We start from the raw sequence: 21,139 nt of genomic DNA, 5'->3' as shown, positions 1-21,139 counted from the left end.
ATACTGGGCACCTCACCCAATTGTCCAAACTGCGATGGAGCTCTAGACGACCATATTGCGTATTCTTGCAGTAACCAAGATTTGTGGAAGAAAGAAGAAAGTCAGAGAAAACTAAAAGAAAGATGCCGGTATCAGAAACTCTGATGCCAAGAATGCTAGTATGTCAGGAAGAGCCTCAGCGTAAATGCGGCACACGGAGGGGACCAGGAAAACGCGCTTACAAGCGCCAGACATAGAAGAAAGGAGATCAAGTTAGAGTGGGCCCCGTGGTGATATACTTTAATAATCCCACATACTGGCATATCCAATTCAATGCTTTTGGAGATTTCCAGCTTATATAAATAGTTACTGAATCGATTTTAGTAAGCGGTTTGATTTCACAAAACCTTAAATGGATATTTTAAATTGGTTGTTTACATGATTCCTTTTGTCAATGTAAATGGAAATTATGCAATCATCACTACAGCATTGAGGGTGATTTTCAAAATTATAGAAGTTTCTTTGTACCTGATACGTGATCCAGTAGAAAGAAGCAAACATTTATCGCCAATGTGTTGTTAAAATCCGATATTTCTGGCGGCCTTCCATATTAATCTGAAGCACGCAAAGAGGTATGTTTCGACATGCTCCAATAGCCAAAGCAACTGAATAATTCAATTTCAGCCTTGAACCACCCATGTGACTCCTGCAGTATTCATATTTTCATTCTTTGCAGTTCTAATAATAATTTTCTCGAAAAAGATCGTGTAATTATCTAAGTACATTTTTAGATATTACATTCGAAGCGGAAACGGCTACGTGCTCATGTCGATGGACACCTTCGACTGCCGGTAATCGGCGACCAGAGGAAAAAAAATAAATTAATGGCATTGCAATAAATATGATTGCGATATTACTGGCTTCTAGCCTTTACAAGTATAATTTCTATTGTGATTCAAAAGGCTTCTATAGAAATCAGAAAGTGTTTTTCAGTCGGGCATGCGTCTAGAATAAATCAAAATTGATGCCACTGTCAATAGTATTCTCGAGAATCCTGGCCAAACGCGATATGTAGTACTCACCCCATTGCCAACAAATCAGTTTTAAAAATAAATATTGTGAGATTTATTTGGATACAAATGCAATTAAGTTTTGAGATTGTTTTTTTAGAATGACTACCTCAAGCAGTGACTAGGTGGTAGCCTGTTTGTAAAAGCGTGTATTACGGTTTACTTTGTTAGGATGAGTAATGAGGAATTTATTTACACCCCAGATTTGGATGCAACTTGGGGAATATTTAAAATAATGGTAATAGAATTTTATTGTTTGAAGCGCAAAGTCCGCAAATTGTAATGATTTGGGGGCAAATCTGTTGATTTATTGGGAAATGAAATCTTGCATTTCTCCCAAGATGGAATTGGTTGTTGTTTTGTTATTGTAATAAAGTGAAGTGGTAGTTTTGCAAATAATGCACCCCAGTTTCCGGTGGCTGTTTCTTTTACACCTGGCCGTAGAGAGAAAATCCCGGCTTGGCGGGATCTTGTTTCATTCCCTTGGCTTTAACTATTCCGTTGTGTGTCCCTATTCTGAGTTGTGTAGAAATTTTCAGATCGCTCGAAATTCTTCATATTCTCCCCTTCTTTCTTCAGACCGGAGCGACCTAAAAGTATACAGTATACTATACCTCTTTCATACGCCATCGTCCTCGCCTGCGTCATACTGTGGCTGGATGTGTTCTTCCAGCATGGTATTCTGCAGGAATTGATTAAAATTTAACGTTACATTCATTGCCACTTCAACATATTGGCGAACCTAATAGCGACTGCGCTAACTCTTTTTTCGCTTAGTGATAATGAGTATTGTTTTCATATTTTGCTCCGTGGATTTATTTTCACATGAGCAAGTTCATCAACTACTCAGAGCCGTTATCGCTCATTTCAGCACTTTCCGCAAAATTATTAAAACCTACTTGGGCAATCCTTTTTCCATGTAACTTGGTAAACGTGCCTGGCCTTATATTTACCACGATCTTGAAAGTCACCTGCGGTTTGCCTTCCGGTCCCGGACAATTGCAAATTTCTTCTCTAATTACTGCGGTTACGGCTATGTATTATTTCCTAAGTTTCTTATAACAGTCACGATCCCTCCTTTATTGAGTTTTTATAGCAGTCACGATCTCTTCTTTGGTGAGAAAGTCATCTCTGAATGATGGTAAAATATATGACATCATATTGAACAATGCAAAACCTGACCATGAATTGTACTTACCTGAGTTTCACTAGGCATCAGGGATAACTGGGGTAGGCATGCAGACTGTCGAAAGACATTCTTGAAGTTGATCAAAATTAGATTTGGGCAGCGTAGCACATATATAGATATATGCCGCATAGCATACCTGCCTCACACAGTTTAGAATGGTTTGGCCACTGAGCACTCATATTACGACCTCACTACTCTACTTCGTGATCCATCTTTGCAAAATTCTTGAAGAAGGAAATGAAACTTCTCGAAGGTAAACGTGGATTTTTTCGGTTCAGTTGATATCTTACGCAATTCTGAGTACTTGGTACTAGCAGCAATTGTATAAACCTTCCTTTCCTTCACACGGAATTCACTTTATTCCCACAATTTCTGCATCAAACAAACCAATCAATACTATGTAAGACTTGTACCACTGATGAACAAGCGGTTCCCGAAATATCGGTATTCGTAAGACCAAAAAATATTAGGAAAAGCAAGTCTTAATTATTTTATTATTGCATGAGCAGGACTGTGAAAATAAAATGCTGGCATGAGGTGAATTGGAGTCCATCTATGTCACCAAAATATCTGCTTAACTTTGTTAAAGTCTCAAATCAGAACCACCGAGAAAATCCGGGCCCGGGGGAATTGACGGACCAATAATCTAGATTCATTGCAATAAAATAGTTAATAGGCAAATTGCCGAGAATAAGTATTGAAGTAAGAAAACCTGATCTGGTGAAAGGAAAAGGGAAGGGACTGCCCTCTCCCTTTCGCCAGACCAGGTTTTCTTACAAACTGATTCTTTGCCTTCAGTACTCATTCCCTGCAAGTTACCAGTTAACTATTTTACTGTAATGAATCTAGATTATTAGTCCGTCAATCCACCGGGTTAATAAGGCTTAGGCGGTGGACGAATTAGGTAGAGGCTGTGTGCTAGGTAATCACAGCCTTGTTGGATAATTCGTTAAATCTAGAAATGCATACATCTTCTGTTGCGATTACTTTTTTAGGGGTAGAAAAATCCGCTAACACTGTGGAGAAGGATAGTGCATACGACATTGGAGCAGGTATTTGTGTACTCTATGCCACCATGAAGGTGATAGCCAGCCAGCCAACTGCTGATACTTTTTCTCCTATTTTTCGGTGATATCTTTCATGCTGCCTTGATTGGATGACGTGATCCAATGGAGAAAGTCATCTTAATTCAAACACTTCCACTACGCTAATGCTGCTTCCTCTCTCAATGAGTCACAAACGTTGGCCAAGTGACTCTGGATTTGGAAGAGAAGTACACTGGCCATTGCACTCTTGTTTTCATGAATGGGCCGAATATCGAAGACCTTCCATCGGAGTCAGAGAGAAGACCGCTTATTGTTACAATGACGGCCTCGGTCGATACCAATTTACTTGCAATGAAGTGAAACATATAATCCCTAACGGATAAATGGTATCCAGTTTATCAAATCTAACATAATAATCCTGGGCAAGCGCAATGCTAAAAAAATTGCCCTCAGGTGTAAAAAACTTCCAAACTTATGCCCGAATCTATTCTTATTATTATAAACGCAAAATGCAAAGGATCCATTATTCGGATTTTCTGGCTTCCAGTAACTTTAGCTTTAGAAGAATGTAACAGCGAGAAGCTATTCATCTAGGAAGAAATTGTTTATCAAGTGGATCAACAATTTCCTTGTTATTATACAAAAAAAGAAAAAGTTGTCGAAGCGGTTAGTTGTGTGAGTTTTGTCATGGAATCTGAAGGATTTATTTCGTTATTTGAATTTCCTCCAATGTTCAAATGTACAGTTCATGATATTAACCATGTTTGCCTCATAAATACTTTTCAGGGTTGCTCCCTTCTTAAGAAAAGTTGGCAGCGAACTGCTTACTCCTCTCTGGTGACATATACTCTCCCCTCTCTGGTGACATATACTCTCGCCTCTCATGTCCTATTTAGTATTTCGGGCGCTTGTTCGCAATCTCATCTGGGAATAAGGCACATTCATATTCCTGCAAAATTTCCATACTGTCCGCCCCAGTTGTTTTTTAATTTGGCTTCTATGCATCCCATTTATTCTCAATATTAAATCCAGAAACTAGTCAAAAAACATTTACTTAATTTCGGTCAATTCCTGTATATATTAAGGTGATTGCTTTATATTTTTCGTCTAAGAGTGCCAAAACAAATTAGTATGCATAAGAAAGTTCAATGCTCATGACCACTTTGACGACAATTAGTAATTTAGAATGACAAATTATAATACGTATAAATAACTAATTAATCGAAAACGAAATTGGTTGTCTTTTCGGGAGTCGGGAAATGGAGAATAAGTTCTATTGAATGCTGATTGGAGTACTCCTTATTTAAACTTTGGGAATTTAAATAAGTTTAACGTTCACTAGCCTTGAAAAAAAGTGAATAAATATGCCTAAAGTTTTAAGGCCTTCAATAATTTGTTTGCCTTTTTCAGTGGGCAACATGTCTTCCAATATAGTAATTGCCGAATTGACTACATCTCATCATTTTACTGATTGGAAGATAACGAACGCAACGTCTTTTACAAGTTGTATTTCTAGTTTTAACTGTTACTTTATAAGTTTGGGGGTTTTCTTCCCCTCTCGACGAGAGACTATCCACTTGAGAAGTCTAGAACCAACGCTAGAACCACTAGTAAGTAAGCACAAGCCACATTAAATATTTAACACGTACAAATACCTACAGAAGTGGATACTATGATTCCTATTATTGGCAGTTTACTATTTTACGTAAATATGTATTACATAGTCAATCTTATGAAGTGCAATTCTAACGTATTTACTTCAATAAGTGAGTATGCAAGTTAGAAATTTGAGCCGAAATCAAAGGTTACTTTTGAGTTAGTGCGAGCGGTCTTCAGTTAGTTATATTTTAGCCGTTGACTGGTGTATTGTGTTAGTTTTGCTTTCTCAGTGCAAGGAAAAGGTTCTGTTTTGTGAAATTGAAATTTTTTTGAAGAAAGGTTAGTGCTAGTTGAATAGATTTTTAAAGGGCATTTGGTTTTCTACAAATCTTTTTTTTTAAGTTGTTTAATTCTAAAATAAACTTTAATTCTTCTAAGTTTTGAATATGTTATTTTATAAAAGAATCTGTTACTAAAAAAATCAGTTCTTATGTCGACGTGTTTTCCAAAATATTTTTTTTTGTGTGTTATTAGAAAAATTACTCTGGTTAATTTCTTTTATTATTAAACTGATAGCTGATCCTGATGGGATAAAGACAGTATTTCCCAATTCAAAAAAAAATTTTCTTATTTTGGATGGAAGGTTATTTGAGCCTCATATTCCCAATATTTCCCATATTTAACGTCAATACCTGCTTGCTCCTACGTCCGTTTGTTCACCATGTTAAATTAAAATACCCTTTGGAAAAAAAGGATGTGCCTTGAAATAATTATAAATCTTAGTTCATAATATTATTTATAATACTGAGACATTTTGCGGAATCTAAGTTGTAACCAGTAGTTTGTGAAAGTTCGAGGTTCCAATCGAGGTCACACATTTCTCCATCTTAAACCCACTGCATACATATTTACTGTAAAAAACATCCCGAATTGAGACAAGGTTCCTTCCTATTTTCACTGCGCGGGTTCCTCCTCCAAAACAATGGCATCGTGTCATAACCTGAGCAACTAATTGGGTGTTTTTTTTTCAAATCATAACTGAGTGTTATACTTTTGATTTTATCATTTCCATTGTAAACTTGTATGCCTTAAGTTTACAATGGAAATGATAAAATCAAAAGTATAACACTCGGTTATGATTATGTTGCCAGTTTTTGTTTAGAATACCTTAGAAGAATGTTCCTACGCGCTATTGCCAATTCACCTCGTTTTGGATGTTAAACTTTCTTTGCATGTGAGGTATTAGAGTTTTGATTCATATCTTCACCTATGATGAATGAAATACTCACGATTTCCTGAATGCTTCGATTTGAAAAATACTATTTCGCGTTGGATAGAATCATTTAAGGATTTTCGTTACAAAAAATTAGCTCGGAAAACAAATATTTGTCATGAAATGCTACTATTTGCTTTGTTGGAAGGGATTAAGATATACGAAACGTCAATAGCAGAAATAACGCAGTATACTTCTAGAACTCTTAATTCAGCAACCACTTCATCTGCCGAAATTTCCTAATAGAACAACCCAATATTTTGTTCGTTTTGCTGCAATCGCCTAAAGATACTTTTTATTTGGAATGACCTCATGCATTATTTAAAAATCCTTTTTGTTTTGTATTCATGCGGTTGCTTTTCTAGACCAAGTTTGTATTGGAATATATAGTTGAGCAGTCTGTTATTCAAAATTTGATTTATTTAGCTCAAGCTCCACTTTTAACAAATCCACAACGACGTTTCAAAAATGAAAATAAGATTCTGGAAGGTATTCAAATACAGAACCATACCTGCCTGCAGTGGTTATAGTATTCCCCTTTATTCCCGGTTAAAATTCATCTACCAAATTGTCCATGTAAATCATAAAAAAATGGGACAACTGATACCCTAACAATTGTATTTAGTATGACTAAAGAATGGCTCTCAGGTTTGTGCTTATTGTTTTATTTTTAAAGCAAAATTACAGAGAGGAAAGCCGCACTTGACCTTATTTACTTGTGAGTCCTATATTCAAATACCAGAGATTATATAGAGCTAGGCGTTAATTTCTCACTAGCAACAAAACAATTTTTCAATTCATTTACGTTTGCTTCTTGATAGGTTTTTATTGCGAAGTATTCCGATGGCAACTGCTTATTATGTTGATATGCCAAGCAATATTAACCTGAATTTTCATTACGTTTCTATTACTTCGGCTTAACTATTTCACGGTTGCATGAAATATTCATTTTGTTTGAAAATACTATAGTCGAACCGCCAAGCTGAATTATTCCTGTCCTATGCTTACTATACTTTCTACTCTAAGTCGGATTCGTCTAAGGCGAATATTCTTCTTAGTCGAAACATATCTTGTAACTTTGGGGGGAGTGTTTCATACATCATAATTCCTTTAAATGGAAATCGAAGGGTCAATTACAAGGTACAAATCTTTCTATATTCATATATGCACTTTTATATTCACAAACCTACGTCAGACATAGAAATGTCAAGAAATGTCAATGAAAAGAAGAATAAAATTGGGGCTCGTACCTTTTTTAACTCGGCCCCAGTTTCTGTGCATGATTTTCAATCAGAGCTCAGGATCATTCACTGTATGAAATTTGAGCATAAAGTATCTATTTACAATGGTTTCATCCAAAATACTTACATACGCATGGTGCTAAAACCGGGAAATCCACTATTCAATTTCAAATTTGTATTTTATGTCCTATTTAGGGAGAAAGGGGCAGAAGGTTTGGAAATGCTAGCATGTAAATACCAAACGGTCGATAAAACTGTTTCCGAACAGTTCAATTTAGTGAAAATACCCAGTCACCTCTTAGGTGGACCAATATTGAAGGAAAAGCAAAAACCATCAAAACCCGCGACAGTTACCGAACTGGAGAAAGTGCAACAATCAAAACGCGGTGGGACTTTCCTCAATATTGTCCTATAATTCGGCTGCAGAACATTTCTTTTTAAAGTGCTTACCAAATGGCACTTCAGGGCAGATTTTGCACTTTGGATGTTAGCCCAAAAAAGGGACCCACGGACCAAAAAGTAGGAGGTGGGGTTTCAAATTTTCCTAGGGCTCTCTCAATTCCAAACAAAAATTATATGATAGGTTTCAAGAAATTTGAGTGGGATGACAACGACTGTTTGTCACAATATTTTTCAAACGCTTGACAGAAAGTATTGAAAATAAACCAACCGATATTCTATCATCGGATTCTGGAAGACGTTCGTCAAACTGCGAAAAACGAGGGAGACGTTGAGAATGATGATGATAATAACACTATAATAAAAGTGCCCGATTGAGAAGAAATCACCCAATCAAGAGGTAATTTGCAATTGCAATTTTGTCAATGTTAAATGTACAGGATGGACGTCAAGTGTTTTTTTGGCAAAAGATAGAAACAAGCCCCTCAGACAAAAATAATATATTACCTTAGAACCTGTGGGATTTACAATTTTGTATTATTTGCTTTCATTTGACTATTCGAGTAAGAATGTCTACTTTTTATGTATCTTTATCTTTTGTACGACTTTTTCGTATTAAATAAATATACTTATATATGAAGTTTAATTTCTTCTTTCGAAAAATTTTTCTTAACAAATGACAAGTGAATTTAACTTAGAGAGGTTTTATTGTATTTAGAAAATTGATGAAAAGATGAATTATCCTAAATTTTCCTCATTATTTTTGAGTTTAACTTACTGTCGTTTATAAATAGATTGGAGCTCGAATGGCAGGGTAACATCCTGGCAGCGCCACTTTTAAGAACAGCTCTTTTTAGTTGACTAATATTCAAAAAGGATGTAAAGAGCAACTCGTGGTAAAAAGAATTACAAAAATTCAATTTCATGAGAAATTTACTTTCGTACTTTACTCATTGCGAATTTATATTCTATAATTTTTATTTTCAAAAGTCTATCCAATATTTGAAGATTCCACAGTGGCGAATGTTTAACTTATTATTCGCTTCTGAGAAAATTGTTAAGATTCCAACATGCAAAAAATCAAGTCACATTTATTTATCATTCATTTATGCTACGAAATCCAAATTACAATTTTTTTATATAATTAATGAATAATGTTTTTAAATTGGCAAACAATATTATCATGATGACTTTGTCTTTTGTTTCACCTCGAATATTTCGAGTTGGAAATCATGTAGAATTTTTCTATCCTCATCCATATTTCAATTAGTTTTTCAGAGTTCCATAGAGTGAATTATTACAATATTGTATATAATAGATATTTTTCTCATAAACATTTACATATTACGTACACTTTTTCGGATTTATAGGTAGATAATTCCAATTACAATGCAATAAATAACTTTTGAATATTTTATAATTTGACTAGTCAACAACTTTATAAATTATTTTATTCCGTATTCTAATATATTATTCATAGAGGTAAACTTAGTAAGTAGTATTGTCTGGAAATTTCCATTTTCAAAAATTGCCATTACCGTGGATTAAAATGAGGAAGTAATTGCTCGTTTTCGTTAAATTTCAAATTATAAATATTTTCCTATGCGCTTTTGCATGAGCTTAGTTTGCATACAATCAAGTGAACTTCTTAAAATTCCTATTCTTAGCTAAGATAATCGCAACTTCATTTAATTGAATTTAATGTATAAATGGACTATATACTATTTTAAATCCAAAAACTTGACAGAAAATAATCAATTAAACTTTTAGCGAGTACTAAAATTCTACTATTCTAATTAAATATAAAAGAATTTGAATATCGCGAAGCGCTGAATTCGTTTGCATTCGTAAAAACATGTAGCCGTCAATTTTTGACTGTTTTTATAACAATGCTTACTCCAGCAAGAGAAAACCAGGCTAAAACAAAAACCTTTTAATGCTATATTTTTCCAACAGCTTCATGCTGTTTGAATTCCAAACTTGAAATATTTTTGCTTCATTCATGTGTGTATGTAAGCAAATTGCCAAAAGTAACAATTTATTGGAATGCAAAGTGTAATTCAATTTAGTGTCTTAAAAGTCATGACAATATTGTAATAAAATTGACTATAAAACGAGTTCATGTCAATCCTTGGACTTTTTTCGTGAATGAGATATGCTTACTTTAGTAATAAAGGTCGTTAGCAAGTAACGATTTTAGAACAAAGGCATTAGCTCGGTATTGGGCATATCTTTTTATGTGCCATGAAACTTTATATTTTCGTGTAATCTCAGAAAGTGCATTCAAACTGAATGAAATTAGCCATGAGCAAATCAATCTTAATATTTCTTTACTTCTGAGTTCGACTAATGAAATGCATATTAATATAAACTTTTGCATAAGAAAAACCCGCTATTTACCGAGTTGTTTGGGCATCGGTAGTCATGAAAATAAATTCTTGAATGCAGTCATATTTTTATTAATTTTAAAGAATACAACAAATTTAGTGTCAAACTAACTAGCCTTTGATGATTTGTGTGGTAATTTCTTGACGAGAATCGGGTTGCTTGATGCGTACGGTGATGTAGCTGTTCGTTCGAAATGTCGAGTCAGAAGACTCCTATGACGTGAATTATAGGGACAAAATAGGGAAATCAGATCTCTGATGATTCACGTTGTAGAGCCTATGATTTTAACTGATATAAAGCATTTCCACCTCAAACCAAAGGCATTGTAGATGAAATTAATAATTTTCCAAATCAAATTCACGACTCTCCATATGAAATTAACATTTTGATTTCAAGAAATATACAATATCAAATTATTACGTAATTTAAAAGCTTTTTTATAGATTATTTCATAATTTGACCTGTAAATTTGTTAATTTTGTTTAGAAGGTCGTGAATTTGATTTGTAAAGACGTAAATTTAGGGAGGAATACCATATATTTGATTTGAATAATTGTTAATTTCATCTGGAATGTCGTTAGAGATGGAAATGACATAGTCTATGATTTATGATCTAAGTCAATCTAAGTTCGGCACACATATTGACTCACAGAATGCATTTAATTGTTGTTTACCTATTTGTACCGGTTTGAAAATGACGTTGGATCTTTGTTCCTCAGGAGGTATTGTACTAACGTTTCATTTGTTTTCTACCATATAATGGTTGTGACAATGTCATATTTATGAAACGATGAAATTACGTATAGTGTTAAATAGAGCTTATCACTTTCATTAATGAACATTGGTAGGTGGGTGATTTTCCGGAAAATTCTACATATTTTCAAAAAATCTTTGATCCATTGCTAAAATTTTCAATTTAAACATTTGATAAGGTTGTGGACATAGTTATCAAACTGCTTGGAAATAATATATAGATAACATAAATTAATAAAAATTTATAATATATCTGAAATTAGAAAAGCAAAGTAGTCAAGAATACTAATATTTTCTTTTCAACCAATTATCTGAGCGGAAGGTTAGCACGCGAAGCAGCATTTTAAGAACTTCTATAGTAAATATACTCCTATATTTACATACATAATGAACATGAATGACAACAAGTCATTAGCTTTTTGCTTACTTGTGCGCATTATAAATGAGTGACTTCTCTGTAAATATCGTGGAGATAAACCATAAACTTTTCTTAACTAATATTTATCTAAAGCTTCTTTTTAAGATTTTTTCCTTCTTTTCATCTTTTACCTAACATCATTTTTTCTGGAACTTCTAAACTTACATATCCGAAACAAATACACCTCTTCGTTTAAGTCGTCTCAAAGGTTGCCAATACAAACGAATAATATAAATAATTTCAAAGTTGGAAGCAAAGTTCTTTTTATATTTGCTCTTTTCAACAGAGGGGTCAATGATTGAATTACAAAGGAAAACATTTAAGGATAAATACTGAGCCGGAACAACTACACAAATTAAACATTAAGTGAAAGAATACTTATACTCGAACGTACGCCATCTAATCCATTATATCATATTAGCATTATGATACTTTGATGAAGGTGCTAGAGATGAGTGGATTATCGCATCTAAAATTTATAATTGAGTATCTTGCGTTAATAACATGCTTAACATGTTTTTGTTTGTACGACTAAAGATGATATAGGCATAAAATTACGTTCGAAAACAATGTATACGAGAGTATCTATGTATATATGTAAATTTCGTAAAGCTTTTGATTTCTGAAATAAGGTGGATGCGACCTGCCAGGTCATGGTGATATGATCGTACCAGGAGTACGCTTATTAATATTTCAGTGAATTATACTAACATGGCAATGCCAAAATTAGAGAAACAGACATTGCGTTTCGTTTTGCTTGCTTGAAGCGTTGTTGGTATTGTCGGTACAACATTTATTTGGAGCGTAACTACAATTAAATACCATATATGTAGATATTTAGGACATGTATTGTATTACCCATTTAGTGTGAATTATTACATTTGATGTAAATTTGTAAACTTCGAAATAAATGGGAGCTGAGTGTGGTACAACAGAGAGAAAATGCAACTTGAAATAGAATTTGACTTTTTTTTTGCTAATAGCAGTTTGGAATTTTGCTGTGTATAACATTAGACACAAACAACATTCACAGCTTTGCGATTATTCTCCGATAAGTGTGTTGTCTTATATTACGATGGTAGTATTTGCTTGCTTGAAAGTTTCCTTTTCGAAATGAACTTCTCAAAATGTTCTTCGTTGGTAGATCGAGTTATTGGTATAGCATTTCAGTGTAGTTGTAGTGGGAGCTCTACAGCCCTTCCCAGCCCTTGATCTTCAAAATGCACTGCTTCCAAAAGTCTCGATCCTTCGAACGCGTCCTCCAATTTCTAAATCGAAGAAGTGCTGCATTATGAATCGTGCACATTCAAAGCGTAGCACACATCTTACAATTAATTTTTAGACGCGAACCTTCATACTCCTGTGCATGAGACTGGTCTTCAAAATTGTCAGGACGGGACAAAACATTTTATTTTAGAGCTAAATTCGCTTCTTAATTGTGTCAGACTCTCTAGCATTTCTCATTTGCTGTGCGCCTGACTTATTCTATATTACATTTGTACCGTGACGTTCTGTCTAATTGTCGTAATTTTTCTCTTCAGCGTGTTTTGTGTGAAACAAAACTATTCGAATCGGGTCAAGGCCTGTCTGTCTATCACACCTCATTGATTTGAAAATGGCTGGAGTAATTGCGACAAAATTCTGTAAGAGCATGTGGTCTGTGAATCCCTTTACATATAGTAAGTGGCGCTATTTGTTGTTGAGGTTAAAAGGAGGGCATATATGCGGAAAGGGATGTATATTTTTTCCACCGAATATGGTTATGTGGGGTACCAAATGAAAGGGCTTGATTAGTACTTCTCGAACCTAGTTTTTTTGATACTGGGTAAAGCACAGGAGAGTGAAGGCTTAAAATGTTTCCCCTGGGAAGTGTAACAGGTCTCGTTCTAAGTACTTATCCAGCCGAAATATATACAAAATCTAGGCCTCAAAATTCATCCCATTTCTATCCCTGCCCAAATAAAGTTAATAATAGCATAGCACTATATTTTAGAAATTTGGTTGAAAACCCCTCTTAAGTTCATCCAAGTTTTGGTACCATTATAAGCCCATAAAATTGTGTACTAAATTTTGGAAACTTTGCAGGAAATCCAACTGTTATTAACAAAGTAATAGAATATCAAAATTTTGTATTTAACGTGAATTTATCGCAATATTTAATACGTGTATAACTTCATCACCATATAAAGTGAACTTATATGAACAGTGCAATTGGATATACCAAGAAATATTTTGAATTTTTGGCTATGTATGAATGCCAAAACGTGCCCAAAACGTGCTTGCGAAATTTCTCAAACAAGATGAACATAAAACTATTATATCCGAATCATCTAGTCTTTGGTATTCCGAATTGCTTCTGGATAGTTTAGATAACAATTTTCGACCAGTCGTAGGACATTCACTCTTGATCCCAAAACTTACGGACCACACAGTTTCGTTGAGATATCATCCACACCCGGTGTTTCATTGTTTTTTGGCTTTTGACGGCTCAGACTACAGCTTCTGTTGTTCGTCAATTAATCCTATTGTTTTGAAAGGTTTAGTTGCCGGTGGAAGGTTAAACAGCTCTTTAAAATTTAACGCCCATCATTCGTCTATCAATCATTAATTGTCTCATTTTCCTTTTGCAGAACGTCGCTTGAATTTGGAGAGATCGTCTCAGACTTTCCGCTATGACTTTATTTGATGTTCGTCTGAGGTTGTCGTAATTCTCTTCTCCCATTCATGTTTCCTGCGGTAAACCATTTTTGATTTTCTAGGGTTCCTTGGCATTTCCTTAACCACCCAAATCACTTGTTCAGCTGTAGTTTTGAGTGAATTCTTCAGTCCTATTCAGATGTCACTTACGAACCGATTCGAAATGTTTTTTAGGATCTTAATTAGTCGTCTTTCTACCAGCGCTTTGTACTCTTCAAATAGTGCCTCATTTTAGTGTGATAACCACAAAATATTACCTCTTGTTGTTATAAATGTTGTCTGACTTTATAGACTTGGATTTGTTGATTTCTGAAAACTTAATTACCATATATCATATTTATCTATGTTTGAATCAAAAATGAATGAAGAATCAATGATACCTCTGATATCCCTCGGGTATAACCTCACTCACGGAATTGATCTTTCTACTTGGGAACCTAATTTACAAGACAAAGGTTGCAAAGGTTGTGTCTATTTTTTTAGAATTGCTCTTCAGTTTTCAATTAGATTAATAGTTGAATATTCAGTTGATAGCTGGTCTTTTCAATTAGTTCGTCCATAATAATTGCTCTAATGGAACTTCTGTTCTCCATATTGAGTATTTATCGGGTTTTTCTTCTATTGGTAAATGTGCTTCTCATTCAGTAGATTGTTAGGTGGCTTCTTGTCGATTTGTGATAAATATCAATATTGCCATCTGAATTTCAATTATTTTTAATATGGAAACATACCAGCCCTTGATGAAAATTAAGGGCGCCTTTCACCCCGAAGTTGCACCATTCACTTCAATTAAAGTCTCTTTTCCCACACCGGTGGACAATCACCGTTTTTCCTTCCACCTCCCTTTCGCCTAAGAGGTATAAATCGGAAACTCTTAAAGGTGGTGCAAATAAGTTTAAAATCCGTGTAAAATAGCACAATCCTTTTTTTAGCAATTCAAGCGATTTTTAACATACTAAACTAAAACTAAAAATATATACGTAAACAATTCAAATATGTTATTACTCTATTAATTCACTTATAGAAAATTTACTTATTACTTTTCATTTTTCACGACAAAATTTGTCCCAATTTTTCTGCAGAATGAAATTGATTTTCTACATGTCCGCTGCAGTACCATTAAAAATATGTTTGCATAAACCTTTCAGCCCAAATGCTTTTATCATAACATATATCCACACTGTTCCCTCGAATATTCCAAGAGCTCCAGTGGAATACTGTTCAACTTAATATGCTCCAATATTCCATTAATAATTTCCTAAGGGATGTTTTCAAAACCAAAAGTAACGTCCTTACTTGTTTTTTCCCCAGTACAAAAAAATGGAATATATAAATGATGTCCTTACATGTACAATATGTTGTTTTATAAGTCCTTTGGGTATTGTTCATAACCGAAGCTCCCAGAAAGTAAACATGCTATCATGCGGAAAAAGTATTATATTTTTATTCTTTAGTGTTATTTTGTGGTTGGAGTAAAGTGGGCATAATTTGATTTGTTTGTATACATATATTCATTGGTTTTCAGAGGTTGTTTTTATGGTGCCCTTCATAATTTAGTACAACAGAAACATTCTGGTGACTAAGGGCTACTGTTCTTAATAATGGTCCTAATGTTCTAACTGAGAAAAGACAGCCAAATAAATAGGGTGCTAATGAATAATATGATGATTGCGAATACACGCACGCACGCTCTTTTTAGTTCTTCAATAAAAAGATACTGAAGTACTAGTATATCTCAAACGTATGATAGAAGCTTGTCACATGTATGCATGTAAGCGCAATTTTGAAGAATACCATATCCCTCCTGGTAGAATAAAATCTGCAGCGAGTATACTGTGTTTACTTGGTTCTAAATGCTACTTCAGATGAAATTTCCTATCCAACACATTTTTTCAAATAACAACCGGTTTACATTGTAATCAACTTCCAGGAAACTACCTTTATAATTACATCAAAGAAAGGCAGTTATATAGTATTTCATCCATAGCCAGTGCTTGTCTGAAACAATCGATTGTATACTTGAAATTCGTCAGCATGACGTACTAAAGAAAGTTATTTGTTTTGTGCTTGAATAATGAATATCTATTGAAATAATAGAACTTGATATTTGTCTAGAGCAAGAACGAAATTGATGTCATCAATAAAAAATTTTAGCGATTTGTCTCAATTCTCCTTCTTCCTTGGTCATTACTTAGCGTGCCATTCGGCACTCACAGGAAACATCTGATTGTATCGAATAAACAAGTCAAAATTCGGAAGATCAACCAAGCTCCATTTCTACTTTGTATATATTCATTGTTAATAATTGTACAATCTCCACCAAGCTTTCCGGTATGTTGTGCCATATTGGAGCCTATATTACAGCAAAATTTTATACTTTTTGGAGGAACTAGGTGGGTGGGCGGGTTTATTTTACCAAATATCGTCACATAGGGACACCATCGTGATTTTTTCAGATTTTTCGGCTGGTTGGTTTCTGAGAGCGGGTCGTGGAAACACGTGGACATTTTTTAATCACGGCGGTCCCCCTCTTTAGAACTAATGTCAAATGTAACACCTACTTCAACTAGTACTAATGGTGACCTTTCATTTGATACTACGCATGCCTATATTCGCGAAGGTGACAGACAAGCAAAAAATAGTAAATCAATTTTAAATTTTGTTTTGCCTGTTCCACTGTTATGGGATTATCAGTTGCACATCATTAAGTGACCTTCCAAAATATTGAAACACATTAACAATTGAATACGAAAAAAATAGTAATGAAGTAAAGTGGGTTGAAAATTTGGAGATGGACTTTTTATGCAATCAATTCATACTGTTAATGTACAGTACTTTATATTGGGTACATATACTACAATCCTAAATATTTTGCACGGAATTTAAGTCTTCCGTAGATATAAATGCATTCCAAGGCAATTTACGTCATGTCAAGCATATCTGCGTACGGTACCCCAAGGAACTCCCCTTATCCCTTCTCTATGTTAACAACTTGCCGAAATTTACAAATGACATTTGCAAATTGTGCATACAGTTGAGGCTCAGAGAACGGATATTTCCCAATTTCATGCAGTCAAAAAGTAACACCACAAATTTCACCATTTTAGGCAGCGATCCTCGCTCATAGGAGTATCTGCCAATTATCCTTTGTAGATCTGTTTTGATAGCTTACTTAGAATAGAATTGGAAACATATGGTGGGAGTGATTGGAATTTATCGAAGTTACTCTTTAAAATGCAAAAGTCGCATTACTTCAGGTTGATTTTCCAATCATGGATTCTTGACAAATCGGGCTCAGAATTGATCAAAATCATTACAACGTAGATTCAGTTTTACATTCACATAAATTTTGCTTACCTTTCCTAGTTTGGTTTTTCCGTAATCAAGGATATGGAGTTAAAATAAATAAGTTGTAACTGCCACCATTTCCACATCTCATTAATCATCGTGAATTTTCAGAATGTTGAAGATGTGATCAAGATATTAAATATTGCATTCTTTTTGTCAATGTTAAGAATAACAATAATAGTGGTTATAATACAATACCCATATTACCATATTCTTCGCATTATCGGAGTACCATCAACATTACATCGAGAACTCAGTCAATGACCACACTGTAATCTGCACTAAATAATCTAAGGTCTGCTAGCGTTCTTCCCAGTCGTATATACTTACGAAAGTAAATGGGTTTTTTACGTGTGCTCACATGACATCACAAATTGTGGTTTCATGAGTTTTAAGTAATAAAGTAAAATGTATTTCATCAAAAAATTATTCAAATTTGTGTTCAAGGCAGTAAGGACGCATGCAGGGAAAGGGATGAGACGGAACATTATCCATCTAGACCTGTATTCATTTTGTTCACACGTTAAGTCGGGGATTGTGGTCAGGTCTTTGCTGGTTAGAATAAAAGCAGGTTTTCTGCACACGATTTATGAAATAACGTTTATTAGGTGGTTATATAAAAAAGTCACAGACTACATGTTGAACTCAGCTCCAGGGTTAGGCTGTAATATTTATGACGGGACGTGATCCGCCTTAAACTGCACGAATTGTGTTCCAGAAAGATGGACTTTGGAATCTGATTTTTTGCTTATTTTGAAACGGTAGAATAGCTAGATATCTATATCGTTGCCTGATACAATCGAAATTATCATCAGAAAACGGAATTTTCTTTGAAATATATCTAAATTAGTTTGAAGATTTGAAATCATATTGGAAATGGGTTTAAAATTAAGCAATAAAATAAACACAAAGCGGTTATAGATATGGTTAACCATAAATTTCAGAGATAGTCTGTGTCGCACCTGTTTAAGTTACAAATCGGTCTCTAATCAACACAAGGCCTGGAAAGTTTAATAATCTTAAAATGGTTTTTCCCTCTGATCATTCATAGTATAAGTTGATATATACGCCTCCTATACGTATATTGCAATCTCCTAATAACATTATTTTTATCTATTTGCAGATAAGCGCAATGGCTCTAATAATGAAATACATAGACAGTATGCAGAGATATATGGATTCACATGGTGGTGAGTACCCTACTTTTTCGTTATTTTAAAGTGTTGGCCAAGTTATCAATTTGAGTAGAAGAACGACAAGTCACATGATAAGCGTAGAGTCTTCATGACTCATTACTTCTCTATTTGAATTCGTCAGACATAGAATTGATTATTTATTATCCTGATAATGTTAAGCATTATAAATGCATAATACCACATATTCTTCGCATAATCAATAAGTTATTCGATATATCAGAGATCACTTGATATGGGTGTATATTGATCAATATGGTAGGCCTAGATTATTGTAGCCTTGGAATTCTACCGGATAATTCAGAAATTACCAATAAATTTTCTTTGATAAACCCAAAAATTGGCGGCCTCGTTATTGTTTTTGAATATTTGGAGCAAATGAAAGTGAAACGAGTCTGTCCACCTTTTCCTACAATTTTCGGGTGGACCTCTGAGAAAAATGCAAGGAGGTTATGGTTGGGGTACTGGATGTCTTAAAGACTGTAACCTCCTCGTAATAGTGGAAATATCGCTACACGAAGTACAAGTTACAAATAAAATTTTCACTCATTCAAACTTCGAAATCGGTAGGTCATGCAATAACCGTAATTATTATATGCGTATACGGTTGCTGTAAATCCCGATGTTTGGCAAGTGCCTATGTCAACATTGACATTTTTCAGCGTTATACTTCACCTCCCGAAAAGCTAAGGTTCCTCCGCCACTATTATAACCGTTGTATAATAGTTCTACGGCAGCTCACTAATTGAGCGACCTACTTCTAGTGTAGTGGATTCCACTGAAAGACAGAGCCAGCAATGGAATGAGTACTTAAATTAAGTATTCACGGAGAACGGGGGCTGCAATAAAAAATTCTGCAGCTTGATTACGTTTAACTGCATTGACCGCCGGGATGATTTCATTTTTGTTTGGAGGAGCAATCCAAGTCTGCGTATGACGGCGATGAGCCACTTTATCAACGAATCAACGATTTCTTCGATCAAATTCGATTCCTCTTGCAAAAATGAAGAGCCTATTGTTAGAGTCTTTGATCAAACCCGCAAGTTCCTTCGTGATGAACGGTATGGTGCCATTATTATTATTTGCCGCAACTTACATACCTGGTCATTGTTTCTTATTATTATATGCTATCCTCCACTTCGAGGCTTGATTACGGTATCATAGTTCTAGCGTTTTAGGCTCGCTCCAACTTGCAGCTTACTAGACCTTGCACTATAACGATCATAATTTCAGCTGTAAGGAAACTCTCTTGAACTGCATGTGGTTACTTATATAACGTCCACTTCCATACTCAGTCAGAATTCTTGATTTTTCATAGCGCTGGATGGTCTGGATCATTTTTAGCCAACAACAATTTTGTCTAAAGGCAAATCCCGAGTCAAGAGAGTGCGCCTTTTGAAAGTTATCAGCATCAATTCGCCGTCGGATTCGTGTCTGCTAGCGCCAATACAATAATCGGAAACACGATACAAAAAAAAGAGTGCTTTAAGGAGCATTGTGTAGCTCCCGTTAACGCTTCCTTAAAGCCTCTATGCCAATTACGCCTAAGCATATTTTTTTAGGCTCCGAGCGATAATTTTATGAGCATCTTCATCGCTGGTAAACATTTCTGACAAGTGCTTTCACACACTCAAACTGAATTCTCTGTAAAGCAAAACACATAAAAACATGTTTTGTCGATTTCAAAACAATTGATTAAATAGTCAACTCAATACTTATTCGACAGTTGTGTGAAACAAAACCTTATTCAAATCGATTCAATGTTTGTCACAATCGAAAAGGATGAAAAGGTGTGGTCTGTGAACCCTTTTACGTATAGCAAGTGGCGCCATTTTGCCCCTCAAAGGTCCCCCCTGCTAAATGAAGGCGTAATTTTTTTTTCACAGAATATGGTGGTGTGGGATATCAAATGAAAGGTTCCAATTAGTACTTTTCGAAACTGATATTATTTCTGGTACCCGGTGAAACATAGGGGATCGAAAGTTTAAAATGTATGCTCCTAAAAATCAAACAGGTCTTGTTCTTCAAACTCCTGCGGCCGCAAAATTTGAAAAAAATGATGCATTATACGAAATCTAGGCCTCAAAATACATCTCATTCCAATATCTGCATAAAGTTAAGAGTAGGGTACTACTAGATTTTAGAAATTTACCGGAAAACCCCCCCTAATTTCATGCTAGAAGTACAAGTTTTGGCATTTGTATAGAGAATAATGACACAAAACTTTGGGAAATTTGAATTCTATTCTATCATTAGCAAAGTTATATAAGGTCAAAGTGCATAGAGAGTCCTTCACATAAGAGGAACACAAAACCTTAATTCCCGAAGCACCTAGCTTCCGGTATCCCGACTTGTTTGAAATAATTTGGGTTGAGAAGGGAATGCAAAAAAGAGACTCTAAGAAGGGGATAGGATGTGTAGCAAGGAATTCGCATTTAAAATTCTATATTGAACTGTATTTGTTGTTGACATACTTGTTGACGTGAACTGGATAGGCCTAACAACTATGATAAAATACATAAAACGTTAATATCTCATCCTATATC

The 21,139-nt window shown here is 34.6% G+C and overlaps 1 protein-coding gene across 5 annotated transcripts in view; it reads left to right on the top strand.

The window, feature by feature from the left end:
* LOC119652910 (elongation of very long chain fatty acids protein AAEL008004) overlaps positions 1 to 21,139 on the top strand; it is a 133,556-nt gene that overhangs the window by 45,507 nt on the left and 66,910 nt on the right. For 4 of the 5 annotated variants that reach the window (XM_038057289.1, XM_038057288.1, XM_038057287.1 and 1 more), the window contains one exon: positions 18,524 to 18,590. In XM_038057289.1, the coding sequence (XP_037913217.1) occupies positions 18,533 to 18,590 (58 nt within the window). In that variant the 5' untranslated portion in view covers positions 18,524 to 18,532. Of the gene's footprint in view, positions 1 to 5,075; positions 5,223 to 18,523; positions 18,591 to 21,139 lie in introns of those variants that run through there. The other variant, XM_038057286.1, reaches the window with a different exon arrangement.

Source organism: Hermetia illucens, chromosome 3, assembly GCF_905115235.1.
Source record: "Hermetia illucens chromosome 3, iHerIll2.2.curated.20191125, whole genome shotgun sequence".
Taxonomy (NCBI): Eukaryota; Metazoa; Arthropoda; class Insecta; order Diptera; family Stratiomyidae; genus Hermetia; species Hermetia illucens.
This window is presented reverse-complemented; position numbering and strand designations above follow the sequence as displayed.